The 27,787-nt window shown below is 43.0% G+C and overlaps 1 protein-coding gene across 2 annotated transcripts in view; it reads left to right on the plus strand.

Annotated features, from left to right (window-relative positions):
* nckap1l (NCK associated protein 1 like) overlaps nt 1-26,714 on the plus strand; it is a 29,929-nt gene extending 3,215 nt beyond the window's left edge. The window contains exons 3-31 of one of the 2 annotated variants that reach the window (XM_088924727.1): nt 595-687; nt 1,498-1,554; nt 2,019-2,161; nt 3,545-3,635; nt 3,728-3,865; nt 4,235-4,283; nt 4,607-4,763; nt 5,619-5,675; nt 5,878-5,974; nt 6,464-6,573; nt 7,273-7,405; nt 8,100-8,181; nt 8,421-8,479; nt 8,714-8,859; nt 10,199-10,331; nt 11,438-11,557; nt 12,649-12,788; nt 13,898-14,029; nt 15,353-15,571; nt 17,887-18,017; nt 18,974-19,071; nt 19,531-19,657; nt 20,176-20,258; nt 20,624-20,704; nt 20,911-21,004; nt 22,685-22,801; nt 24,243-24,352; nt 25,933-26,022; nt 26,485-26,714. In XM_088924727.1, coding sequence (XP_088780853.1) covers nt 595-687; nt 1,498-1,554; nt 2,019-2,161; nt 3,545-3,635; nt 3,728-3,865; nt 4,235-4,283; nt 4,607-4,763; nt 5,619-5,675; nt 5,878-5,974; nt 6,464-6,573; nt 7,273-7,405; nt 8,100-8,181; nt 8,421-8,479; nt 8,714-8,859; nt 10,199-10,331; nt 11,438-11,557; nt 12,649-12,788; nt 13,898-14,029; nt 15,353-15,571; nt 17,887-18,017; nt 18,974-19,071; nt 19,531-19,657; nt 20,176-20,258; nt 20,624-20,704; nt 20,911-21,004; nt 22,685-22,801; nt 24,243-24,352; nt 25,933-26,022; nt 26,485-26,601 — 3,204 coding nt within the window. In that variant the 3' untranslated portion in view covers nt 26,602-26,714. The remainder of the gene's footprint in view (nt 1-594; nt 688-1,497; nt 1,555-2,018; nt 2,162-3,544; nt 3,636-3,727; nt 3,866-4,234; nt 4,284-4,606; nt 4,764-5,618; nt 5,676-5,877; nt 5,975-6,463; nt 6,574-7,272; nt 7,406-8,099; nt 8,182-8,420; nt 8,480-8,713; nt 8,860-10,198; nt 10,332-11,437; nt 11,558-12,648; nt 12,789-13,897; nt 14,030-15,352; nt 15,572-17,886; nt 18,018-18,973; nt 19,072-19,530; nt 19,658-20,175; nt 20,259-20,623; nt 20,705-20,910; nt 21,005-22,684; nt 22,802-24,242; nt 24,353-25,932; nt 26,023-26,484) is intronic. The other variant, XM_088924736.1, reaches the window with a different exon arrangement.
* The last annotated feature ends 1,073 nt before the right edge of the window (nt 26,715-27,787 follow it).

Below are 27,787 nucleotides of genomic sequence, written 5' to 3' on the forward strand. Positions count from 1 at the left end.
GGCTGAAGTGTGAAGGTCCAGGCTGGAGTGCCCATCGGGAGAATGGACAAGAGGTCCATTTGTAGTAAATTCTCAGGGGAAATAATTCATATGGGTGTTATATCCTTGTGACCAACAGAAACACATGGTGGTACTAACAGGAAATTTTAGTCTTGAACAGAAAAGTTTACGAGGGGACCTGAGATTTTCTATGTATTCAAAGGCAATGACAAAGACAACCCATCGGATTTCAGCAGTGAAACATGAACCAGAGGTACAATTGGAAAGTGCGTTGCAATGCATTTATGAAGAGAAGAGGAGGCAATTCTTCATAAAACGGGTTGTGGGAATAAGGAACAAGCTACCCAGTCATGTTGTTGAAGGAGATATCCATTAATTTCTTAAAAGAAATGGCAGAATGAGATCCAGGGATCAATTAACTACCTACTGCCAAACCTCCCACTCTAAACACCTACTGAGTATCGTAAATATCAGTAATTCGACAGATTAACAGTCTGAAATACGCAGTGGTTTTTGGGGACTGGAACTGGCTACACCTGCATTAACTTAACAAAATGAGATTCCTGTTTCTTTTTTTTTTATTACTGACTACAGCAACAACTGAGCAATATCCAGAAGGAAAAATCCGAAGTCCTGAGAGTTCTGACCAGTTATTATCAGTCCTTCCTTGATGTGATGGAGTTCAGGGTAAGATTTTCCCATCCTTTGGGCTGTATGAATTGTGTCCTAATGTTCTGCTCATGCAGAGCCATTGGGACTAAGGGATGATAGAGCCAAAATGCGGAAGCTCAGTCTCAGACTATCTATATAAATCAGGGGGTTCCTATATCCTGCTCCCAGTGTGTCTGCAAGTTTTCCAGGCGTATTTCAAGCTCTAACACTGGAAGAGCTGGGAGAAGCTGGTAGATTGGCTTAGTTAAGACAATAATGAGCTAATTCATGCCATCAAGAACCCGACAGGCCTAGAAACCTGTAGACACACCAGCCCTCCAGGAGCAGGACTGTGTTAAAGTCCACTATGAAGATGACTAAAGATACAGCCAAGAAATTAAGTTAAAATCAAAATTAAAACATACGTACAGTACAGGATATTGTGGAATTGGGGTAGGGGTGGGGGTGGGTGGGGGGGGTCTTAGAGAGGGAGAGCTCCAAGGGCTTTTGTTGCTTTTCCACTCGGGAGGGAACTAACTCAACCATGAGGGCTGTACCAACTGTTACTCTGCCACTGTACAAGGGCTAAAAATTTCTTAAAGCTCGTATTTTTCCAAATAAATCAGTAAAGTAGAGAAACATGCCATTTTTTTCCATTTTGATGGACGTCTTTAGTACATTCAAAATGAATTTTACATGCAACTCATTCCTATATGAAAAGCATTTTGTCACTGGATTTACACCATTTACTCTAGGCTGGGACTGTGCTATTTATTTCATATTCTGCTCTGTCCTAAACCTCCCAGGAAGAGATCATTTAACATGTGATTGCTTTATGTCTTTTAGGATCATGTTTATGAACTCCTGAACACCATAGACGCGTGCCAGTGTTTCTTTGACATTGTGAGTACTGGAGCCAAGACAATTCTGTTCCAAAGTAATGGACACTGAACATCAAATGACATATGCAGGGTGTGATGTAGCTAGTTTTTGGGAGCTAGGCTAGTCAGTAAATTCATATTTCTTCTGAATTCAGTTATATAAAATTGTATATGATTTATGAATTGCACACTTTTTTCTTATTAGGAGCTTCCATCATGTGCCATAAACGTAAAGTGAGGCAAAACCAAGCAATACTGAGCAGACAAAAGCACAGCGTCCAGAAACCTGGCTTTGTGCCATGCCTCATGCAGGACCGAGCACAAACGCTCATGCTTAAAAATGTTTAAGCAAATATGGAAGTGCTACTCTTAACATGCTAGGGCCCTGTCCTGTACATTGCAACGTGTCTCTACTATTTTAAATTGCAGAATGAAAAGGAAAAAAATAAATGCAATCCTTCCTCTCTTCCCTCTCGTCTACTCCAGTCAGTGAACTTCGACTTCACGAAGAACTACCTGGACCTGATTGTGACCTATACCTCTGTCATTCTCATGCTCTCCCGCATTGATGAGAAGAAAGTGCTGGTGGGGATGTACAACTGTGCACACGAGATGTCCAACGGAACCAGGTGGGCGTCACACAACCCAAAACATGGAGGGAGGGGGGGGAGGCAGCACTTCCCCCATTAAAGGGGCATTTTCTATCAATTAGCATTTAATTCCAGAATTAGCTCATTACTGAAGACATTCTTCCCAGCAGTGTCATAGGACTTCTTTTGTACACTGCGAGTTGTGTGTACTGTACAGTATATAAAATACTAATTGTGTGTGTGTACAGTATAAATACTGGGTGTATTACTCTGATGCCTTCCATCCATTGATTTTCTGACTGCTTCTTCCAATTGCAGGGGACCCTATCTGTAAGCTATAGGCTTAAGGCAGGGTACATCCTGGGCAGGATGCCCATCCATCACAGGGCATACACAGACACAGACACAAACACACAAATTCACACCATTGCCAGTTCTCCCTGAAGCCAATTGACTTACCAGTATGCCTTTAGATTGTGGGAGCACCCACAGGAAACTCACAGGAACATTGGAAAAACATATCAACTCCATATAGATCGACCCAGGTCTGGAACGAAACTCAGGGTCCCAGTGCTGTGAGGCAGCAATCCTAACCACTGCGCTGCCCTATTCTGATGCCAAAAACGTTTAAATCCATCTTTTAAATCTGGAATGTAACAGCAGGGTTTCAATCTCTAATACAAGAAGGTTTTCATATACTGTTAGATGACTTCTCTCAGTTTAGCGCCCTACTTACAAAAGGCAGGTTTGTAAATGTCTGCAATGCTCCAAGCTTCAATATGGTTCAGAGATGATTGCTCACAAACGCCTCTCTCCGATTGCGATTGGGTTGATTGAAGCAGGTGGCAAATCCTCTGTGCTACTGTAAAGGCTGTGTACAGCCACAACACCTACAATGACATTTTGCCACAAATGTTATTGTACATTTTTTTCATGCAAAGACTTTTAACGATGATTATAGGTTGGAAAACAAACACCTGGGTGATGGCTTACTTGATACACTTTTGTATGCATAAATAAGAAGCTGATGTGTGAGAAGGAACAGCATGCAGCATACTGTAGCAACACCATGCAATGTAATGTCCTGCTGTTTGGGACCCCTTTTGCTAAAACACGATAACAGGAACATGAAAAATGCAGGGACTGGTTTATTTAGGAGCAGCAGGAAAGATGACCTCTTGTAGCACAAATCATGGCTTGAAAAGATATCAGCTTGTCTACAGCATAAGCCTAAGAAATGCTGTGGATGAGCAGGTAATACCGTGCTTGAATTACTGACTTTCCCCAGGGTCAGAGAACCTCAAAAGGGTTGCTCTGCACATTTCTAGGCCTCTTTGGTTATTCTCAAACCTCTTTGACAGATAAACTATTTTCAAGCGCAACTTTTCCCACTCAAACCCAATGCTCTGATTTGTGCTGCAGCGATCCAGCATATCCTCGTCTTGGGCAGATGCTCCTGGAGTATGATCATCCTTGGAAGAAGCTGACGGAGGAGTTCGGGCCGCACACCAAGGTGAGATGACCTACCTTTGATCTGGAATCCCCGTTTCTGCCAGAGCCAGAGCTGATGTTACTGTTCTCCTGTGCTCCCGTGCTCCCCTCCAGTCTGTGACAGAGGCCCTGCTGTCCCTCCGGCTGGTGTACCCGCGCCGGAACCTCCCGGCCGAACAGTGGCGCAGCGCCCAGCTGCTCAGCCTGCTCTCCGCGCCGGCCGCCATGCTGAGCCCTGCCAGCTGCGACACGGTGAGTCAGCAGGGCCCGCTGAGACGCCAGTAACCACATCGCAGATGCTGTGATCTCCTGGGATGGGACTAAATCAGTGTTACAGGACCAAGAAAAACCATTTCCTAGAAACCACTTGCTAATTATGTTGGTATTTGCTGCAGCCATCCACACTTTGAAGACTATAGAATGGTTTCTGCATGACCAAGGAATAACCACTTGAGTCTTGTGTCTCACAATGAGCCTCACTCCTCTCTTCCACCACTAGGCGTCCTTTTTTCCTGAACAACACAGTGCAGTGTGTTCACACTATTCCATGCATCCCAACCACCTCAGCTATTACGCATTTGTAAAGAAAGAGAACTGAAAGAAGTGTCCTTTCCCCCCCAGATACCATGCGAGTACCTGTCTATAGAAGTGATGGAGCGCTGGATCATCTGTAAGTCCCAGCTGTGTGGAACAGGGACATGCTCGTTTGGGGAACGGTGCTGTAAACTGAGCAGATGAAGGGTCAGAGTTGAAAAGAGCAATGTAGTCACCAAAATGGCCAACACAAGCAGCATGACAAAAGGAAATTTGGGTTTCCAGAAATAAGAGCTAGATTAATCACATGGAGGCATTTAAATGGTCTGAAGAGATTAAAAGACTCCAATAAGCCTTGGAATCCCTACTTTTCTTTGTGTCTGTAAAGAGCCGATCTATGACCATTTGATGTTATGAGAGCTGTGGACACTGTCCTGAGCTGCCCTCTCTCTCCTGCAGTGGGCTTCCTGCTCTGCCACAGCAGCCTCAACACAAACCCGCCCTCCCAGGACCTGTGGAAGATGGCCCTGCGCAGCGGGCTGTGCATCACGCTGATCCGCGATGAGGTGCTCCACTTCCACAAGGCCACGGAAGACTTCTTCGACACACTTAAGGGGTACAGGAAATACCACGGCCCACTATGTTAAACGGGGAAGGGCAGCATTGTGGGAAATTCTGTGGGCTCATGACTGACGGGTTGCGGGTTCAAGTCCCTGTTGCACAGACTGCTGTTATACTTCACCCCAGTGGCTCCAGCCCCTGAGGGGAATCACGTTATCTCTAGTCTGAATCGATAAATTCCGTTCAAATTGCACATACAAGAACTTTAGTGTCACCTTAGGACACTTTCTTTTAGTGCCCTGCGTCATGTTAAACAGAAAACTAAAAGCGGGTTCCTGAAATGGCTTCTTCTAAAATGTTGTTGGAAAAATAAAGATTAAACATTTTATCTTCTGAATTATAACCTCTTTGAAATCACACGTGATTATCTAATCAAGTGCTGGAAAAGAACAAAAAATTCCAATTTAGAGCAGCGCAGTGGTTAGCATTGCTGCCTCACAGTGCCGAGGCCCTAGGTTCGGTTCCAGACACGTGGGTGCTGTCTGTGTAAAGTTTGTATGTTCTCCCAGCGATCATGTGAGTTTCCTCTGCAGGCCTTGATTTCCTCCCACAGTCCAAAGACATGCTGGTAGGTTAATTCTGAGAAAACCGGCCTTGGTGTGAGGGAGTGTGTGTGTTTGTGTCTGTGTGTGCCCTGCGATCGACAGTCATCCTGTCCAGGATGGACTCCACCTTGTGCCTACTGCTTGGCGAGACAGTCTCCGGGTCCTCCGCAAAGCGGTTAGAAAACGGATAGAATCAAATTTAATACAATAACATTGTCTGCCACTAGAGGGCCATATAAGAACAAGGATCAGTACACGGCAGGAAAGATAACATTTTCAAATTGTAGTTTTTTGCTCCATTACAGGTATGGCAAACGGATCACCGATATTAAAGAAAGCAGGGAACAAGCCATAACAACGAGGTGAGACTTGGAAAGTTTAGTTTCTCTAGATGCCTAGCAAGAACTAGCCAGGTCCTTGAATTCATACAGTATCTGGATTCAATATATCTGGATTCGTAGCTATTCATGTGTTTTTACTAAAGAATATTAAAATAAGCCACAGGGAAAGGCTTAATTTTTCTTTTTTCCTATGAAACTCCCTGCTCTGTGTGCCTGTCTGCAGTGGCGCTATGCACCGTGAACGCAGGAACTTCTTGAGGAACGCCGTGAAGGAGCTCACCAACATCCTGGAGGATGAACCCGGGCTCCTCGGACCCAAGGTAACTGCTTGACACTAAGGTTACACAGTGCGATTCATTGATGATGTCATATGGTTCCTCTGGAGTACAACAAGCTGGAGCTCCATTCCGGACTGGACAAGCCCGTAGCTTGCTTGCAAAAGCCAGTACTTCCCACTGTCAACATGGATTCTCCGGGAATCATTAATATACATGTGATGCTGTACTGTGTTGTGCTGTGATGCACAATAAGGGGCCAGTGCACTTGAAAAGCCACTATTTCTATAACTGGTGCTTTTTTCTCTCTCTCTGTTTCCAGCTCACGTTTTGGAAGTAATATGTTCCTCTTTTATACATCAAATCCAATATTAGTAATTATTGTCAATTGTAACCCGCATTAGAAGCAGAAATGTAAATTGCAATTTGGAAATGACAATCCTTTAACAACACGGTTTAAAGAAAGTGCTGTCACCGAAGATGACAAGAGCCCTCTCACTGACAGATGCTCCCCCTCCACCCCCTTCTTTCTAGGCCCTGTTTGTGTTCATGGCTCTGTCCTTCTCCCGTGATGAAGTACTCTGGCTTGTTCGGCATGCTGAAAATGTTCCCAAGACCAAGACCCCAGAAGACTACGTGGATCCGTGAGTGAAAAACAGCCCTACTGCCTTCCCCTGCCAATCACTCTCACTCTCTCTGTCCCGGTCACTTCACAATCTGGTGCACTCTGCCTCCCTCAGTCTCCATTACCACATCAAAGCAGAGCCAAACAAATAAACAAGACCTACAATGTTCTGAACTGTTTCAGCCCTCGGCAGATAATGGATTTTCTAAACTATGCCACTTCTTAATACAAATCCCAGGAAGACAAACGTTTTGTTGTGCAATAGTCCATGATATACAGTGAACCCACCACTCAATACTGAGCAGTGATGATCAGCATTTCATTTCTGGAACACAGTTGTTGGGGTGCCAATGCACACTATAATGTCCTCTGCTTAATATTTTTTTAAAAATGCAAAAGACAAGGCAGTTCAGATTACAAAGGGTGGGACACCAGATTACAGATAAGCCCATTCAGGCCTGTTGATCCCCAATGTCCTGGAACAAACAAGCACAAGAAAATAAATGAACAAATCCTCAGTATGGAATGTGTGTTCTGCAGCATTCTTCCCATGCTAAATGGACCACTTGTGATCCAAGAAATTTCCAGAGACTAGAACAGGGGTTAAGAAGCCCATCTCTTTTTAGACACTGGACCGCCCTAGACTCTTAGACAGGGCAGTGAGAAAGCAGAGTGGGTGAACTCATGCTAAACTGGCTGTGTGACCTCTCGGTTACAGGCAGATGGCAGAGCTGCTGTTCTACATCGACAAGATGCGTGCCATGCTCCGTCTGCACAGCCGCGTGCTGCAGCGCTACCATCTGCAGTACCTGTCGCAGTTCGATGCCCTGGCACTTAACGACACCATGCAGGTAGAGTCCTGAGGGCCTTCCGGCATGCCAGACAAACAGAACTATCCTTGCCAGGTACACTAGAGTCACCAGAACAAATACAGCCCTCGTTCCTCTTCCCAGAGCACAAGGCACATGTACTGTACAGAGCCTTGTGGCATTACAAGCACCCCCAAACTGTCCATTTTTTCCATCTATGGGAAAAATGTCACCCACCTTCTATAGCTTTTATACCAGGACCAGAATAACCAAGAACAACCTCATAGTATGCTGACCCATGCAAGTCTAGCTGTACTACTTTTGGACTTAAGCACAATGGGAAAATATGGGAAATCAATCCTATCTGTGTACCAAGGAGAGACAATAATAGTACTGTAGTCTGAAGAAAGAGGCTGTATGAGATGTGCTTTTTAGAGAAAACAATGTCAGAGGTTACATGTGAACTGGATAATGTAAGTGAACTTCAAAGCAAAAGACAGGATGGAGATTAAATAGTTGCCTTGTTTACAGACAAGCAAATGTCTTTTTTATGTCTTTTAAAATAGTAAGAAGATAAAACTGGGAGTAGAGTCACTGGATAAAGTCAAGGACACATTCTCATTGTCCTGGGGAGAGAAATATTCCCCAAGTCCCTTTGCCAATTCCACATCTACTGTAGAGTCCAGTTCTAAATCCAGGAATCAAAATGTCATTTAAGAGCCTGTCCCCTTTGCAGAACCTGTCTGTCTGTCCTGAGGAGGAGTCCATCCTGATGACCTCCTTCGTGTCCAGTCTGTCCGCCATGACTGTAAAGCAAGGTTTGCACATGCTCTTCATGCCTTTGTGCACCTGTCACTCTGCCCTGTCTCACAAGGCATTCCTTATCTAAGAAAAGGTCCATTACGATTTTTTAGAAAATATAGATAAAAAGCAGGTAATGTCACTTTTCTTAATTTTGGAACATCATGAAGTCCAGAAAGCACCGGAGCCGTGTGCTCTGTGACCCTCTGATGGTTAAACCTGCCTCTGTTATTCCAACTTCCTGATCTCATTGCAGTGGAAGAGGGTGAGGAATTTGACTTCCAAGGGATGAGACTGGACTGGTTAAGACTCCAGGTAATAAGAATGGTTTTACACCACAATAATTTTTACTATTAATATGGATAAATAAAATGCCTGCTTACCACAAACAATATTACATGCATGACCTTGTAACATCTTAGTCTTTGAGTAGCAAAAAATTGTGCATGAGGTTTGCAGCACATTGATCTTGTTTTCAGTGGTAATTTTACATGCTTGCTGACGTCAGCCAGAAAACACTTTCTGATGCTTGTAATATGTTTATTACAGGCATACACCAGTGTGTCCAAGGCCCCCCTGAGCATCAGAGAGTGGCCAGACTTGGCCAGGCTGATGAACATGATAGTCTTCCACACCATGATGATGGACAACATAGAAGGCCTCTGCAAGGAGACCTCTGACCTCTCAAACCTCTGGTCAGTGCCTCATCCTCGCTCTTAAAAACAACTTAGTTCATGGTCACTTTCCTAGAGACAGGCTGTACAGTAATACTGGAGTTTCAACACACCATTCTTCAGCAACAGCTCACTAAGGCTGCCCAAATGAAGATTCACAAGTGCACAATGATTTCTGACATACCAGATTTCTTCTTTTTGGAGACATAAAAAAAATTTACTTCCTACCACTTCTTGACTATCTTCTGAATGTTCCCTTGAAAACCACAAAAAAGTTTCCGTTGAAAACTAAGACGAGCAGTCAACTTTAGAGAGTATCTATTCCTATAATCTGTACAGAGCAGAATACACAGAGTTACAGTTATCATAGTTACAGCTGGTTAAAATGCTTATACATTTGTAAGCTAAGCACACACATTCAGTAGCAATGATAATTTTAACAAATGTTAGAAAGACACATTGACAGTTAAATCCCTTTCTTCCCTGGGAAAGGAAGGACCTTATTTTTTAAATATCATTGGGAGGCTAGAATGCAACAAATATAAAAGTCTAACGTCCTAAACAACTCATTTTGGCAATGTGAGAATTTTCCAAATGGTCATCTCAACACAAACGAGAGCAATAGCCATTTTGCACTGCCAAACTGACACATACTCTACCACACCCACGTGTATTGTACATAACACATACACATACCTGTTCCAAGTATTTTGTTTGAACAGTGCAATAAATATAAAATTGATCTCATTAGTACCCTGCAAAACGTACTCGCACCCTTCCTCGTTCCAGCTAGGGGGCTTTCTGATGGCCTCCTCCTTCATGTCAGTTGCTCTCTCCCTCAGGCAAGTGAATAAAAGACCTGTCAGTATTCCCACCTGCTCTCACAATTAATCGCTCAACATCAAAAGCTCTGGAACATGAAGAACAGCCCAAGATCTAGCCTTTTGAAAAATAAGAATAAGACTCATCTGAGACCTTCTTCTTTAGAAGGGCCTTTACTTAACTGGTTCTGTTATAAACCCCTTTTCTCCTACCATATTCAGTACACCCATCTACTGTCTCCTCTCATTGTGTATATCTTGTGTATTGTTTTTGTTGGCGTCATTCTGTAAAGCACTTTAAGTAACCTTTAAAGGCACTATCTAAAATAAAGTTTATTATTATTATAATCTGAGAGGCTAGGCTTTCGGGATCCCTTTAACAAAAAAATAGGTTTATAGCATTACTAACCACATGAGCGATTGTCATACACCCACAGTATGAAAGACAGGCGGACAGGGCAAGCTGGGGTAATGCGAGATGCCCGACGCATTAAGGATTGTTGGAAGCTGATGGCCTGCTGCCTTGTCGCCCTGCACAGCTTCTACCCGCGCGTGTTCGAGAAGTTGTTCGCCCAGAGCATCGAGGAGGTGCAAATGCAGCGCTACCTGATTGCCTTCCCTCTGACCTGCGCCCACTTCAGCCAGTGTTCGCACGCCATGTGTCCAGAGGAGGTCAGTACACCAGCACGCCAGCTAAACCAGTGAGGCCGCCCATCTTGGAACCGGCCCTTTGTACCAGGGGCCTCGAACCCCAGTACTTTCAATAGGTTTTCCCTAAGATGGACGTCCCTAGTCTTCGGTTCTCTTTCTGGTTCTCGTTACTCAACCAAACCCCTTCCTGAACTAATAAAGTCACATTCCCGGAACCTTTTCGCTTGTTTCCATCCCTTCGTTTCAACATATTAGCAAGGATAACCCCATGTCAATATGAATTTTAAAGTTTTAAGCCTTTCGCTTAAGTTGTCATTTTTAAAAAGGTTTGGCAAATCTTTAGTTCAATTCAGAACTTGATGCCATAACTGACCAACTGAAATGAATTAGAAAACCGAAGGGCTGCAGTGGATAAATTCACATTCACATGATTTCTACTGTGTGTTTTGGAATTGTTTCTTTAAAATGCTATTTTTAAAATATATAATGTGTTTCTGGAAGTACACAGCATAGGAAATTATACTCCTGATAAAGTAAATTACAAAATTTTAAGGTAGGTAACATGTCAGACATTTTCTTCAAGCAAATGTCTTCTCATCTTCAGGTCTAACAAGAAAATACAAATAACAGCTAAAACAGTCAACACAACTTTGAACTTAAACCTTCAAAACTCCACTAAACGTTCTTAAGATCACACTTTATGGTCTTCATCTACCATCAAAGATCTTTAATTGACCATTATCGAGGTTCTTGTGATTTACCTGAAATATTTCCAGTCATAAATCCTAAATAATAAAACTCAAGTAATGCAGCAAAGTCTGGCCTGGAGACCAAGAGTGTAATTTCTCAAGAGACAGGTGGTTGAGTCAGCAACCCCAACCTCAGATCACATGTGTTGGTGACTGGATCGATGATGACTGCATGAAATCTTAGACCCAGGCCACAATACACAACAAAATTATCAAACATCTAAATCACTGGAGGCAGTTGGCCCTGGAGCTCCTGAATAGGGTTAAGAAAGCAGGAATGAGTGCCTATTGTAATTCTATTTGGTGCAATCAATAGAGTGCACAACACAAGGGGAATACTGGATTCTACTGTTTTCCTCACCCTCTCTTCCCATGCAGACCTCCACGTTGGAGAGCAAAAGCCTGAAGTTCTGCATGACGCTCCTGGAGGAGATCTCTCAGCAGACCTGCAACATTGTCATGGAGATATGCGCTGAGCAGTGCAACCTTAGTGACAAGGTACAGCCAAGGGAGATCGAGGCGGGCGGGTGGGTGGGCAGACCGAGCACCTCAGTCAACCTTTGTTCATGTCCACTCTCAACCACGCCTGCAATAAAAAAAAGTTACCAGCGTGGAAAAACAAAAAATAAACTTGTACTGTAGGTAAAAGATATATAGTTTTAACACACATTTGGTCCTATAAGCAACTATCCCAAGGGTTAAGAGAGTTCATCAGCTAAGTGGAGAACTCACTGAAGAAAATCACTGTAAAACCCTGGTAACGATGCAGCATTTTCTTACATCTTTTCTCACTCTCTAACGGAAAAGACAATACCATCCCTCTGAGGGGTTGCTTCTGAGGCACGGTTGCGAGTCCTTTGCCTGCACAAGCAACAACGGGCTCCTGAGAACTGACATGCTCCCTCCGCAGGGCTGTAAGGTGTAAAACAAGAGCTTCAGAAACATACAGTAGTTGCTTCTATTTATTTAAATGTTCTACCACAAAGAAGAAACCCATGGTGGCAAAAATCCTGTTTCCAGAAATACCCTCTGGGGTGACAGCGCAATGCGCTGCAAACAACAGAGTGAGTAATCATTTAACAGGTTAACTGTATTTTATTCCCCTAGCACTAGCACAGTACAGTCCAGCTGTACGAGGTGAGAAAGCCTGCGCTTTCAAAAACCTCTATGACACAAATAATCACGTAAATGTTTACGTAAATGTTTACGAGGGTGGCCAGCCCTCATCCTGAAGAGAGAAAGGGTCCTCTGGGATTCTTTCCAGGTAAGCTCTGCTCCTGGACTACGTGTGGCATGGTGGTCCGCCCCCAGTCCCGGAGGACTGCACATTCCCTCCAAGTCATCTCCTGATGACCTAAATCAGCTCGTTACTGACTGAAGCTGAGGCACCGGCTACTCCCACACCAAAGACAAAGCGTCTGCTGCTTTGCAAGATCTAGAAAAGACGCGGGGTTGGACAATCCAATGAATCATGAGCTAACAATCATTAATAATCAGTGAGCCATGAATAAAAGAGATTTGGTCCACCATATTTTTCACCCCTTGTCGCAATTCTGCTGACCGTGTCCCCCGTTCCTGCACTTCCCCAGCTCCTGCCCAAACACTGCGCGCACACCATCAGCAAGGCCCGCAACAAGAAGCAGAAGAAAGTGGCCCCCAAGAAGGGCGAGGTGCAGAGCGAGAAGCCGGGGGCCGAGAGCCAGAGGAAGGACCGCGCCATCGTCACCACGTAAGGACCCGGGATCGAGGCCCCGCTGCTGCTGCTCCCCCCCCACACAGACCGCTAGCGGCAGGGCACTGGCGGCTCACGCTGAGCCGGGGCACACAGGCGGCATGCTTCGTCTGGTCTGTTTCATGGACAGTGAAAACCACCCCCCCCCCCCGCCCCGCCCCCACTGCCATCCCTGCCATTGCAGCGGCAATGAATTTTCTGTTTTCAGCTTCGATTTCCAAATTCCCTTTGGTTCAGCGAACTGCCTGTATCTGAAATTTCCAGACTAGAGGCTTGTCTTTTCATGAATTGCAATTAAAGTCAACCAAGCAGAGAAAATGAGGGTTATCAAGGTATATCAAGGTTTTTCAACATTTGTTTATTAATTGCGACAAAATGTATGATAAAGAGTACTAAGTGCAATAGCAGCATGGCAGTAAAAATATGTATTTCTATAATATTTCCCTTATTTCCAGTAAATATGTAGAAAAATTATTTCATGGATTTGTTCAGTTTAGGGTTGGTTTGCATCTTCAGGTGCTGTTGTCCAAGGTAGAAAAGAGAATAAAAAAATTATCAAGATATTTTAGCACACTTTACAGTAGATGCAAAGCGTGCACAAAGAGCACATCAGTGCTCCCGATTCACTGTAGCAGCCTCATGATTTTAATGAAACAGATCACAAGGGGAGGTCACACCCCCTGGGGGAGCTGGAGAGATACTGCGAGGACCAGTGGTCAAGTGGCCCTCATGTTGAAGGCTGCAGGAAGTGCATCCTCTTCCTGTAATAATTTTATATTCTAATATTAAAAATACTTTAATGTGCATTAAAGAACGTTTACAAAATAGTGCGGGATCCATGAATACATCTGAACATCATTCACTTAAAAATACCAGCAACTGACTGATATTCTGTACAGTATATACAATAATAAACACTGCGTGGCCACCTGGATTTCTATGCTAAACTTACTTTCAGTTACAGCTCAGTGAGGGCTGAATAACTCTGAAGCCACTACTGATGGCCGGGGTGCTAAGAATGAAGTGCAAAACCCAAAGCAGATGAAGTGACGGAGACGAATGGTAAAACAGACAGCGCTCTCTCTCTCTCTTTCCCACTCTCTCAGCATGGACAAGCTGCACCTGGCCCTGACGGAGCTGTGCTTCTCCTTCAGCCTCTACAACCACTTCAAGGTGTGGGAGCACATCCTCATCCCTGCCGAGTTCCTCCTCTCCAAGCTGGAGGCTCGCCTGGCCAAGTACGATCTCCTCCTCCCTCTTCCCTCCCTGCCCATCCCTCCTGCATCCCAGCTCCCGCGCTACTTGCTATCCCTGAAATCTCACCTCAATACTTTTTCTTTTGGACAAAGTCAGTAGAAGTCTTTACTGGACACTTAAGAAAAGGACCTAATAATATGTATGAATACCTTCACCTTCATTTTATTTCACAAACGGGAGCACAGACCATGCTGGAAAGCCCAATGTGCAACAGCAGCAGATCAGAGGCACAGTCCAACTCGATATCGATTTTATACACATTGACTGACTGGATCGCCTAACAGTCTGCTGCACCTCAGCCACCAGCTAGTGCTTGGGGTTATGTGCCTTTGTAATACGTCTTTGCATTTCGAGGGCTGTAAAGTAAAACCGTACTTGTGAGCACACAGAGACCTATACAGAACTACAAACAGATCTATCATCTCTTTGCTACTGTGCAGACTGTGGAAATTCTGAGTGAGGGGCTTGAGGGTGTTTGGGCAGGAGTGTCCACACCCTCTCTGCAGGCTTCTCCTCATTAAGATGACACGTGAAGACACGTCAATTCTCTTGCTTGCTCTTAACCATTTCTTGACAACAGTTATAGGTTTCTCTCTTAAGGACTCAGAATGGATAATAAGAAACTTTTTGAAGACTTGCTTAACATCCTAACTAGAGTACATATGTATTCCAGAAACATTTTCATGATTACTGAGATTAGTCCTTTTATTTAATCCTTTAGATTAGTAAGCCTTAATGCAAACTATATTTTTAAATACATTTCTGAAGCTCATGCTTGATCAGTACAGTACCCTACAGTTACTGCTACAGTGGGTCTCCAAACCTGTTGCTAGATAGCTACAGTACATGGGCTCTCAAATACTTAATTAAACCAATGATTATTCCATAATGAATGTGCTCTTTAATTATTGATTAAAGTCATCTATAAAACATGGAGGATGGAACTTCTCCAATGCCACAGACTTTAAAACCATTTAGGTTCATACCACGAAAAGGAGCTATTGTATATAAGCAAGTGGGACACATTCCAGCAGTCTTATAAGAGCACCCTGCACACTTTAAACCATATGATGTGAGATACCTAAGTTTTGATCAATATACTATAGCAAGTTAGTTGGCTGATTAAGTCAGGAATGGCCAGCTGAGGTCCTTAACACCTGAGGGGTGCTAGTGTTTTCATTTCAAGACGATCTCTTGAGCTACTTCAAAGAAATCACCTGCTTTTGACCTCCAAATGAAACTGCACCAAGTGTTTAAAAATGGATGCTGGACTGTGAAGCTGAAGGGACTCCATGCCGTTTTAGGACCATTATACAGATGACCAACTACAACCAGGTGACGCAGGAGATCGCCCGGCCCTCGGACCTGCTAGCCGGAATCAGGGCCTACATGACCACCCTGCACACCCTGTCCCGCTACATCAGCGTGGATGTGACGCGGCTGCTGAGGAGTGTCTTGCTGCAGCAGACACAGCCGCTGGACAGCCAGGGGGAGCAGACCATCACCACGCTCTACACCAACTGGTACCTAACACAGCTTCTCCCCTCCAGATGCTTTAGCTCACTCTCCATGGCCCCAGTGGACTGTGGCTGCTCACACAGCCCAGCTGCAGAGAAATGAGCAAGCTTAAGCACAAAAGCAGACCTTAAGCATAAACACTTAATACTGAAGGAATCTATGCCGTAACCTAACAAATAGGTTGTATTTTAGGATGACTTGACAATCACTGTACTGTATATTCAACTTTTTTTTTCTAAAACAGGGTTTTTACTGTAGCAGAACTCTCTTAGATTCCAGCACTGCTCACTCTGTGACAGCACCTTAGTCTACAACCAGGTGGACCAGCTCTGATCTTAGGGACTTGGTGGAGCATATGTAGGTTTTCATTCCAGCTCAGGCTGTTATTGGATTGAGTGGGTGACCCTTATAATTTCTCCCAATTGTTCAGTTGCTGCTTCTCTAGACAAACTGTGGACACACTGGCCCTGCAGGACCGTTGTTGGACTATCCTGCCTTAGAACAGCCGGGACTCTGGGAATTACCACAATTTACCTTACCTTGTCTTTCTTTATTAACCAGAATATAATTGCCACAGACTCCATATGTGGAGTGGAGGAACACATCAGAAAGAGTTAAACTATTATCTGCATTTAAAAGCATACTGTAGAGCTGTTGTAACTTTTGTCTCTGAGCCAAATCTTATCTACAGCATTTCGCACATTTGTTTGTGTTGCTGTTCAGTTTCACTCCTAGATTCTTGCGTTTACTGTGCAAGTGTTTAGTGTTTTGGGATCCCCGGATGGAAAATGAGACGTAATCTCCAAGTTTACTGTTATTATAACAGAAGGCTCTGTACCAGGTGTCACAACAAAGTTGGGAATGGCTCATTCACAACCATCTCACTCACCTCTTTAAAGGGGAACTGCAACACTATTTTTATATTTCATTGTTATATGGTTCACCATGGAACAGTGGGATTTTACTTGCACACAAATGGAGCCATGAGGAACGCCTTGGCGTTGACAACAGTGCACACCAGAGAGCAACAGATCAACTCATAACTAATGACTTGCACACATCCTCTGCTAGGCATCCGTACTGTTGGCATCTGGTACCACTAGTATGCACACCACGTTTCGTTCCTGCAGAAGTAATATGATGATGCCATGCAGGAAACTGAAACAGATGAGCCTCTCCCGGGCCCAAGCCACAAGCGAGTACATCAGTCGGCAACCTTCCTGTTTATTGCTTGTGCAGAAATAATAGTAGTAAGAATTTTTAGTAAAAGTAGTAAGAATGAAAAGCACAGCAGGCTGGACAATTGCAAAAAGCTTTCAAAACCCTGACTGCAGAGGATATCATAATTTGCTGCTGCCAAAGTGTTTTCATAGGATGCTGATGTTCTAGTTAATTAACTTTGGTCATTTGTCACTAGGATATTCATTTTGACTTGAATAGTGCATTTAAGAAATAAAATGTAACAGCTGCTGGTTAAAAATGAGCCTGTCTCTTACCAGTAATTATCAAAAGGAGACTGACTGTGAGGGCAAAACACTGCAGTTAAGTTCAGTATTTTATATCCAAATACAGAACCTGTCTGTTCCAGATATATAATAACCCAGTTTTGAAGAGGAACTGAAGGAGACAGAATTGCAGAGGGGATACTAGGTTTAGAAAGGTGTTGACACACTTCTATTTACTAAATATTGCTTTTGCTTCAATAACAGGCCTAGAGATTGGGGACTGGTATAGCTATATAGGACTTGTATGGCAGACAAGGCTAAACTACTGCCCAAATAAAACGCCTTTCTATGACAGGCAGATTATTCCATTTTCTCTAGACGGGTGCATCTCTCCTGCAAACAGTAAAGGCCATGTCAAGCTTACAGTATATAGATGCACTGTCAGAAAATTCATTCTCGCATCATTCTGTAATAACCTGATGTTCCCATCTCAAACCAGTGTGGAACTGGCTTGGGCACAAACTAGCCTCTCCAGAAAAGTCAGACAGCAGTCGGAAGGAAGCAAGCCTGGTGCAGAGCTGTGGCCTGGCATTTGGAAAGTTATTGTCCTGGGCAGCTGAAAGCTTGCCATGAACAAAGAAAAATCCCAGACTCCTTTCTGTACTTAAACAGCATAAGCACCCCCTGATGATGTACTGTAAAACATTTCGTTTACTGGAAGTCTGCGCTTGCTCTCCTTTAAAAGATTCTTAGCTATATGCACGGCAAACAGTGAGCTACTGTCGGAGCAGGACTAGGGGTACAGAGTGCAGGGTGTGAGAGGTCACACGGAATGAGGGGGTGCTGACTGACTGCTCCTGCGTTATATCACCTAGGTACCTAGAGGGCCTCCTGCGCCAGGCCAGCAGCGCCCTGATCGTCCACTCTCCAACCATGAGGTGTTTCATCAACCAACCCAATGACAACGAGCAGAGTTTCAGTGCCCAGCAGTATTCCGATACTTCAGGTGAGGGCAAGGGCTCCCTTTTTAAGGCTCCCACATTCACTACAGCCACGTTTACTTCCATTTGCTTCACTGAATTCATCAGCCTGATCCAGGGCACTCACAGTTTGTTTATACTGTCTACATTTGTTTAGTTTCAGTAATGCCTCGGGCCAGGCTGATTTACAAAAGGGTAGTATATCCTGTTTTTGCTGTGGGCGAATTTAAACACTCCAGACTGGGACGGGCCACAAAGTCAAGCAAGATCAAATCCTTGTGAAGCACAAAATAAATTTTAATCGGGAATTAATGTCATGTCTGCATTGACACAAGAAGGATTATGCGCTCCAATGTCACACCCCACAATGATACAATTTCTAGGGAATTCCATCCTTTAACTGCATATTTTGTTTTCTAGTGCAGCACCCTCTTTGGGATTCCTTCCTCAACCCATCTTGTTTTTATTTCAAGAAAAAAAGTCCTCAAAGCTCTTCTGCATCATCATGCACTTTCAATACATGTTGTACAGGATGAGTACAATGCATGAGCAGGATGCAGGTGAAAATCCAGGGAATCCACACATGTGACAGATCCCCACACCATGCTGTTACTGAGGCAAAACCAGAGAACAGCCAGCTTCAACTCCTCCTGCCTTCTCTTGGATTCTCTACTGCTAAGCATTCTATCAATGTCACAAGAAAGTGAAGGTTTCACAGCCTAAGTAATGCAATCAACTATAATACAAAGGAAACATTTAATGTATTTTGCAGACACCTTTATCCAAGGTGAAATACATGCAATCAGAATTCGTACAACACTGAGTTGTGGTACTGTATCTTACTTGTATGTTTTACAAGGAAGATAGCATCCATAGCGCACAGTGCAGGCTGAAGCCCACAAGCAGACTCTCGCTCTCCTGATGCATGACTTTACGTAGAGCACTGCGTTGAATTCCTCCTCTTTATTTGCCTTCTGGATAGAAATGCAAGCCCTGGCAGAGCTGATTGGCCCCTATGGGATGAAGTTCCTAAGCGAGAACCTGATGTGGCACATTACCTCACAAGTCAGTGAGCTAAAGGTAGGGATCCATATCCATAAACCTCTCTGCTCACAACAGACACCATCTCACAGGGGGCCCCAGTCCCTACAGCCAGCCAGTGAGCAATTTCATTCTGTTAAATGCAGAGAAATGCAGCACCTGACGCAAACACAGAATGTATTGGCTAACCCTCAAAAATGCAGGGCCAGCGAATACATTTTTTTTCCAAAGCCGTGCTCCTTTTACAGTGAAACTCAACCCCAATGAGCTATAGTACCTACAGTATCTACCACCTTCCTCAAATACAACAAGTGCATCAACCTTCTAGGTTAACATGATTATAGTTTTATTGGGTTCAAAATAAGACTATTACATTAGTTTACACTAGTTTTGGCATTTTGAAGAAATAAAACATGGGTTCTATCTTCTACAGTTTGAAAACAAAACTCACGTTTTGCATGTCTCCTATATTCTACTGATATTTTTACTCTATTTCAGAAACTTGTGGTTGAGAACATGGACATTCTAGTACAAATGAGATCCAGCTTCGACAAACCAGAGCAAATGGCTGCTCTTCAAAGGAGGCTGCCTGGTATGAGTGGGAGGGGGGCGAGACACAAGCCATGTGAGCAATAATCAGTGAAAAACGAGCTGCTCGCAGAACAGTTTTCAACACTATACACATATGGCACCTTTAATTTCAAATTCTGCTACTGAAACATAAATAAATAAAACTAGTCAGAATATTTTGGAAAAAGAATCACCCTTACTTTCAGGAAAATATACTATATACAGTAAACAGCAACAAGAACACTGACAAATCAAGAAATCTAATTTATGCTTCCATTCAAAGATCTGAAAGGCATTGCATCTTAATAAAAAATGCAGCTACATTACAAAAGAACCTGTAGCAGTTCAGGTAGTCAAAACACCAGATTTAGGCATAGCCAACCCTTTATCCTGTTAGCTAATTCATAATGAATTACACATCAAGCCAGTTAGAGGAATGGTGGACTAAAGATGCCAATTGCAATTTTAGCCATAGGGGACAATGTTTGACAACCCTGCAATATGATGTGCTCAAGTAATAGGCTTGTCTCAGTACGACACAGGCTGAGTGCTCTCCCACTCTCCACTTCCCAGCTGCTGACAATGTCCTGAAGAGAATGACCATCATTGGAGTGATCCTGTCCTTCCGGGCCATGACCCAGGAATCCCTCAGAGAAGTAAGTTCGGATCAGCTGCTTCACAATTCCTCAGATGCAGCCCGAGTTTAAGTAGGGAGCTGCGTCAGCATGTGTAGGCTGCAAAGGGACATGTAAAGGTTTATTCCATGCTGAAGAGAGAAGAAAGGAAACACAACATTGTGTTTCTTTTCATCTCTATTCAGCATGGAATAAACCTTTACATGTCCCTTTAAGTATGTAGGTTCAGGTTCAAGAAACAAGACTGGACTCCTTTTTGTCACAATCCTGTCATCACTTCTTCTTCAGTCAACAACTAATTCAAGTTTCAAGTTCACGCATAAATTCTTTCAGTGTATCCAGGAGTATTTCAGCTTGATCTGATTACCTGTACTGTTTGTCCTCAGGTGATGCACAAGCACTGCCCCTTCCTCATGGGTCCCATTGAGTGCTTGAGGGATTTTGTCTCTCCGGATACTGACATCAAGGTAATTTTTTTGTCCTGCCATAAGACACAGTGGTATGGGTTTCAAGCCATTCAGTGTGTCCAGTGCAGTGTGTTTTTTGGGCTCTTTCCAGACGCCCATCGTTTGTTCAAATAATCAAAGCTGTACAGAAGTTGTAAGACCACATTTCACCACTTTTACGACTATCTAAGATGTCTGACAGCGACGCTCTGTTTGCACTGGCGCAGGTGACCCTCAGTGTGTTTGAACTGGCTTCTGCTTCTGGTGTGCCCTGCGACATCGACCCTGCTCTTGTCAGCGCCCTGGCCAGCATGCGCACAGGTGAGCTGCCCAATCACCTCTTTTCATCTTCTTGTCTTTTAATTTCTGCGCAATTCCTTGGATTATGTCCTCAGTTTGAGGGATTTATCTAATTTCTCTTGTTAAAGTGTTAACTTTAAAGTTTTAAATATTGTCAAGTTAAAACCTCTTGTAGAAATTGTAAGGAAAGTTACCCTTTTAATTTGTAATGACCCCTAAAACAGCACAGGAGTTGTGAAAAACAGGTCCCTTTTTATAGGCAGGTCTAAAGAAAACAGACACACATATCCATGACTTAAAAAAGGGGTTTATATACGCAGAGCGTATGTAAATCAGAATACAAAGCCCAAGCTGTCTCCAAGCTCTAAGAATATTTCTTGAATGTCTCTCTCTGCTTATTGTCATCAGAATACAAAAGTCACTCTCTCATACCCCAAAAAATCTATCCCAAGGAAAACTCACACTCAGGATGACCCCAGGCTTATCAATCAGTTACTTTCTCACTCCCTTCTCGCTCTGGTGCGGCACATATCAGAGGCAGGAGGGCCAACTGGAAGCCACTACTTTCTGATTTTTATGGTCACCCAACCAATTGTGGTCCACAACTTTTTCAGGTGACTGAGGATGGCATGTCATTCCCAAAAGATTTCTGTGAAATTAATTTCAGCCAAGAACTTGTACAATGTCTCTACCTCTTAGGGGGTGAATTCAGGAATATTCACTCCCTCACTAGAGAACTGCTTACCGTTTTCTCATGCTTTGAACTCAGCAGTGTTTTATCACTGACTGCAAGAGAGCTGTGTCCCACCCATGTCAATTCCATGCCTACTTAGCCCCTGAATGCATTTACCCAACTGTTTACCTTCACTAGTCAAATCTGAGTAACAGTCAGTTATATACAGTAGATTCCAGGCTTCAGCTGGTGATATTTGACCTATAAGTGCTCAGTCTGAGCTCTTTGCAAAAGCATTTGCTGATTTAGCAGATGAGGCAAACACTGTTCAATACACATTATATAGTGTAGTCCATCACCACCCTATAGAATCAAACCCATTCTGAAATCTCTACAGTGCTGCACACCCCCATGTAAGGTTTTTATGTGCAATTGCCTTCTTGAACCTTTTGGTGCTAGTTAAGCAAGATGCAAACCTTTAAGATAAGAATAAAGAGGCCAGAAATATACAGAGGCCTAATATTGCACACTTTACTATATTATGTGGGGTTGTACTGATTGAATGTGGATTCACAGGCAGAAATAAATCTATCAACTATGATTAAAGACTTGGAACAAAGTTGTAACTCCTTAGAGAAGCTGCACTGGTAAAAAGTCTAACACTTAGAGCCAGAGCAAATATTACACTTGTTTGTTGTATTTTTAAGTGATCTGCTTAATCTCCTATGATTCCTAAAATCCTGAACATCAGTACTTTTCCTACTTAGAGGAAAGACTTCATCACATCCTAATAAAAAAAATGAATGAAAAATAAATTGGATGACAGATTGTATACTATGGAAACAAAGATTACAGAAGTGATTCTCAGGAGTGAGAATCCAGCTGTACTATGATGTCTATTTACAGACAGGAGCACATGTTTACCTCAGGAAAATTAAAGAAAAGACCTTTTCCCCTCTATGAAGTGGTCTGTGATGGTTATAACCCAGCTGTTGTTCAGATCCCTGCTCCCTGTTTTCCCTCCACAGACAACTCCTCTACAGATGAGGAGTATAAACTAGCCTGTCTGCTCCTGGTGTACGTTGCTGTATCACTGCCAGTCCTGGCCTTTGACCCGAATTCCTGCTACAGCCGTGAATATGGAGGTGAGGCCGCCAACCCACTCCCTGGCATGCAGGGAGAAACACACAATCGCCTACTGCAAGCCACCAGCAGGCCAGCCCACAGGCTGTGAACACAACCACTCAGAGAGGCCATCGCGTTACTCTCTGTGACCCGTTTAGATAAGGCTACTCACCTGTCAGATTTGCAGACTTACTTCATGCATAGGGAATACCATGTGCAACCACCAGACAATAATCAATGGCTTCTGCTTCGTCTTGTCTGACAGGAATTTTATTAGGGCTTTTAAAAGACACAAGGTATACAAGGAAATGCACAAGGGCAGCATTCCAGAAAACTGCTCCACTGTGTGTTCTTAACTCAGAATAAATCTAAAATGTTGGAGGGGCTAAGGTGCATCAATTCCTTAGGGTTGCAGATATTAACTTTTACAGTCACAGTATAGTAGAGCGCTGAAGAACAATCAACAGATATTACCAGGTGCAGAACACCAATGACAATGTCCTGTGCAGGAAAGTTTCGGCATGTACTGTAGGACACAAGTGGGAACAATGAGTGAGTGTACCTGAAGGAGCGAGACAGGATGCAGTACCACTTCAATGTAAACTTCAGCATACCTCTGCTGTGGCCTTGTGCATGGTCACACTGCAGCACATGCAGAATTGGTCCTGGTGTCCACCTCACCATGGTGAAGTGCTTCCTCTGCTTGTGCACCATATCAGACAGACTAAGGGGGAGGGCTGGGTCATTCACCTCACTCTACTTGTCCCACTCTAGGCAAGGTAACTGATTCAAGAAACTTCTTTTTCTTTAGACATCATATCCAACAAAACTGAACTTATTTAGATATTTTCATCTACAGTATCTGCATCCAGCACCATCAGACTTGGCAGCCTGTTTCACAGTCCCACCATACTGTAAATATAAGCACTTCATTGTCCATCATGCAGAAGATTTCTGTACTTCAATATCCAGGCCTAGTCACTATTTCCGATCTCAGCATGAAGTTCAAGTCGTGGAACTTATCTGGTCTTATCACCCTCATCTGTTCCTTTCAGGAGTTTAAACAGAAAAATCAAATCACAGATTATCAGGAGGAGAAAGAAACATCCTGGTGTCTCTTCTGTCTGTACTGGGAGAGTTTCAGTCTCTCTCAGCTGTACTCAGATACATTTCCTTTTTCAAACCAATGACCCAAACTAATCCCAGCACACTAAACCGGGTCACACAGCAGCAACACTTTTCCAACATCAGCTGTGCTTCCCCCCACCCGACTTAAAATATTGTGCATCATGAGAATGAGTTATTGCCAGGCCCGTTTCTTTTATGCTTTTCTCAAAGGAGATATATAGCTCTGCCACACAGAAAATACAGTTGGTATTGGCTGCTAGCCTGGTGTTTTCCAACCACTTGGCTAGAGTCTCAAATGATGCAGCCTGAGACACATTCTCTTATCTCCCTCAGGGCACCATAACAACATCCACTGCCTGGCCACGGCCATCAACCAGCTAGCTGCGGCCATGTTCACCAACCTGAACAAGAACATAGAGGAGCACCTGAAGGAGTTCCTGCTGGTGGGTAACAGGTCCCAGAAAAATAAGTCAGCTCAAATCAGATCAGGGGAAGTGTCTGGTTGACAGCAATTACTGTATATTCATTATATTCACTCATACTCCAACATTTTAAAAGTTATGATGAAAAGTTACTAAACGGGACTGCTAAACCAGCAGATAATAGGTACTGTATAATGGCATTACCGTGTTGAAGCTGGGGCCTTTAAATGGACATTCAGAAGAGCTGCTGACGTTTAGACCTGGGTGAGGAAAGGCTCTGCGTGCCCTGAGAACATCGATTTCGAGAACATGAGGTCTCGCTGCAAAACAACAATGAAGAAGATTTTCTTAAATAATATCTAGACCCAGCCACATGTATCTGGCCTCTTTAGGAAATACCTAAGATAAGAAATGTTTTATTTTTAATCTTTTTTGGCAACAACAAAATGCCAATTTTGGGTACTGAAGATCAGTTTTCTTCATAGAGAAAATACAAATCACCGTAAAAAATATTTGTTTGATAGAAACTATTTCTAGAAATCATTTGGCTGCAATCGTGTTTTATTTACTACTGTTTTTGGTAAAAAAAAGTGTTTATAAATCACAGCACTACAAAAGAATTCCTATAGTATGCTCTTAAGGATGGTCTTAAAAACAAAAGTTCATATTCAAAGCTTAAATAAGCAGGACCAGCAATTTAGCTATAAATAGGGATTTCTCTTTCTAGTTGATATACTGTGAAGTCAGATTAAAATTGATTACTATGAAATTCTGTTTCTTAATATAGCCAGAAAGGTTCTGCTTGTGAGACCAGCTCGTCTTTTTGCCTGTACAAGGCTATTTACAGTACACTGCTTAAAGCCAAAGGTGGGGAGGAGGGACGTCTGTTTACATTAGAATATCCAGATTCATGTGCAGCAAATTAAAGCACAAACCTCGTTTGCTCCGTTTAAGATATTAGAGCAATTAATAATTCTCAGCTAAAACAAACAGGGTACAGACGTCACTAAATAATAAATTACAATGCTAGTGCGTGGATAACTGTTATGACTGTCTGTATTTCAGAGGGTTTGGACAGTTTCTCATTCTCAGAACTAACATGGGAATGCCAGTCTGTATGCATCACATTGTTATAGGGTTGAATCTGGTAAAGGCTGTGCTTGAGAAGTACAGATCACAGTCAAGCGCTATGCGTGACCTGCTCTGGTCAATAGCTAACATTCATAACTAATTGCATAGACAGACTTGCACTTCTTCATGGACTGCCTTATCAGATATGGTGTAGGGTCAAGATCTCTTCATGCAGGTGTGCCGCAGGAAGCAGTGTGTTAGGGCTTTGCAGTAGATGAAACAAACACAGAAATGAATACATTTTTTTCTAAGAACACACCAATGGGTCTCTGACTCCGACTCCTATTAGTTAATTTAAGGGTAGTTTCAAAGGTGTGTTCACTTTCAATCTATGAGAGAAGTCTATTCGTGAATAAGAATATTTGTCAAACCTTGGAGAGGTCAAATGGTGCGTTCTCATGTGAGCATGGCGACTGGCACGCCTCCCAGTACTTCATCTGCTTAACAGCCAAACCAAATTCCTCTTTCAGGTGGCATCATCCACTCTGCTACAGCTGGGGCAGAATGTGGAGAGGACTGAGAGCAAAAACAGGGATTCCATCTACCTCCTGCTGCACTTGGTGAGAGAAAGCCCAGTCTTATTTTTAATGCCAGCGTCTCTGCCAGTGTGGCCTTCACAGAACAAAAGTTGTGCAAAAGTCTGGCACTTCAAAATCACAAAGTGATTTTAAAGCTTTAAAACTTCAGCTTTGTCAGGATAGTAATAACTTACTGTATACTGTATAGTTATCATTCACCCAGCAGGTGACATCATCCTGCTACAGTACAAGAAAGTAAACTAGCATGTTCAGTAACTTGTACATGGCATAAGTGGTACTTGTATCAGGAAAATAATTTTGAGGAATTCTCAGCAACTAGACAGCAATCCTGCTTGAAATTAATGCATTATTTACATGTAACTCACAAAAGGAAAATGTACAGAAGGAAACCCCTTCTGTGTTTTTTTTTTCAAAAGAAGTCACTAAAATACAAACACATATTGAACAGAACTCAACTGAATTCAAACTCTGTGTGATTTTCAGATTGTCGAGGAATCGCCCTTTTTGACCCAAGACATGCTGGAGAGCTGTTTCCCTTACGTGCTTCTGCGCAACGCCTACAGAGAGGTCTACAAATCCTTTGTGGTCACAGTGGGATGAGTACAGGCGAGACACAGTCACCCCGAGCACGGCTGAGGCTGCCTTGGGCCTACTGTTCTCAACACAGGACACCGACTGACACCAGAACCTTATTAGCTCAACCTTTGTTTTACAGCTCCTTTATGCAACGCACTTCAGCAGAACAGATGCATTGTCTAAACGAGACAGCAAAGCCTTCATTTCTTGATTGACCCTACTGCTGAAAAAATGAAGAAATGAAAACATTAAGAGTGAACTGGTACAAACACTTGCAATGACATTGACTTAAACCGCCAGAGCTGTTTCTTTTAGAGCTTGGAAAGGACCACACCAGCCCCAGAGCGCAGGGCGCGCACAGGACCACACTTAGGACAGAAGCCTGACCTCCACTAGACATTGCAGCCTGCACTCTCAAATCAAACTGTCAGGAACCTAGCTACAGTATGTGCATAGCAAGAGTTTCTCTACACATTTTTTATATTTTTTAACCCACTTTAAAATGTCTTGCATGATCTCCACTGCACTACTTCAAAGTAGCCAGATGAAAAAATGTAACAACACAGCATGAACACTCTTTGTCTTTATGCAACAACTGGACATTTATGTTGACATTTCTGTATCTCAAGCCACACATTTTATTATGAAACATTGTGAAAGACAAGAGGCATTACTTTGAAAGAACTAGTACAATAAAAAACAGTTTTATGTATTAATCCACAGTTCACTAATTTCGTAAAAGTTGCTTTTGTTAAAACATCTTCTTAGCACTTTGAACCCAGATCCCCATCCACAATTTTTTTTAACTTATACAGAGAGAGCTTGTCATTTTTTAACAGTTAAATAAGTTTATATAAACACAAATTATCTGAAGAAAAAACTAAATGCTCCCTTTATGAAATGTTACAATACCCAGCCACTGGAACTACTGAATGGCAAATTCTTTCATATTTTAAGACTTTTCTACTGAACTTCCAATACTGACCACTGCACATTTACTCTTTTCTCATGTTAAATCAAACATTTGAACATAAGGGATTTATAACTATTTTTGTCAATAAACCAGATATTGTGATTTAATTACTTTGTAATTTGTTTGTTTTTGCTGAATGAAATTTATGGACTTTATAAGCACTCTAGGATTATCTGAGAAAATGACAATATCAACAATATACTGTAAGACCCAATATTTTACCAAATTGCCTCGATC

The sequence above is a fragment of the Atractosteus spatula genome, chromosome 1 (genome assembly GCF_055471065.1).
Source record: "Atractosteus spatula isolate fAtrSpa1 chromosome 1, fAtrSpa1.hap1, whole genome shotgun sequence".
In the NCBI taxonomy this organism is placed as follows: Eukaryota; Metazoa; Chordata; class Actinopteri; order Semionotiformes; family Lepisosteidae; genus Atractosteus; species Atractosteus spatula.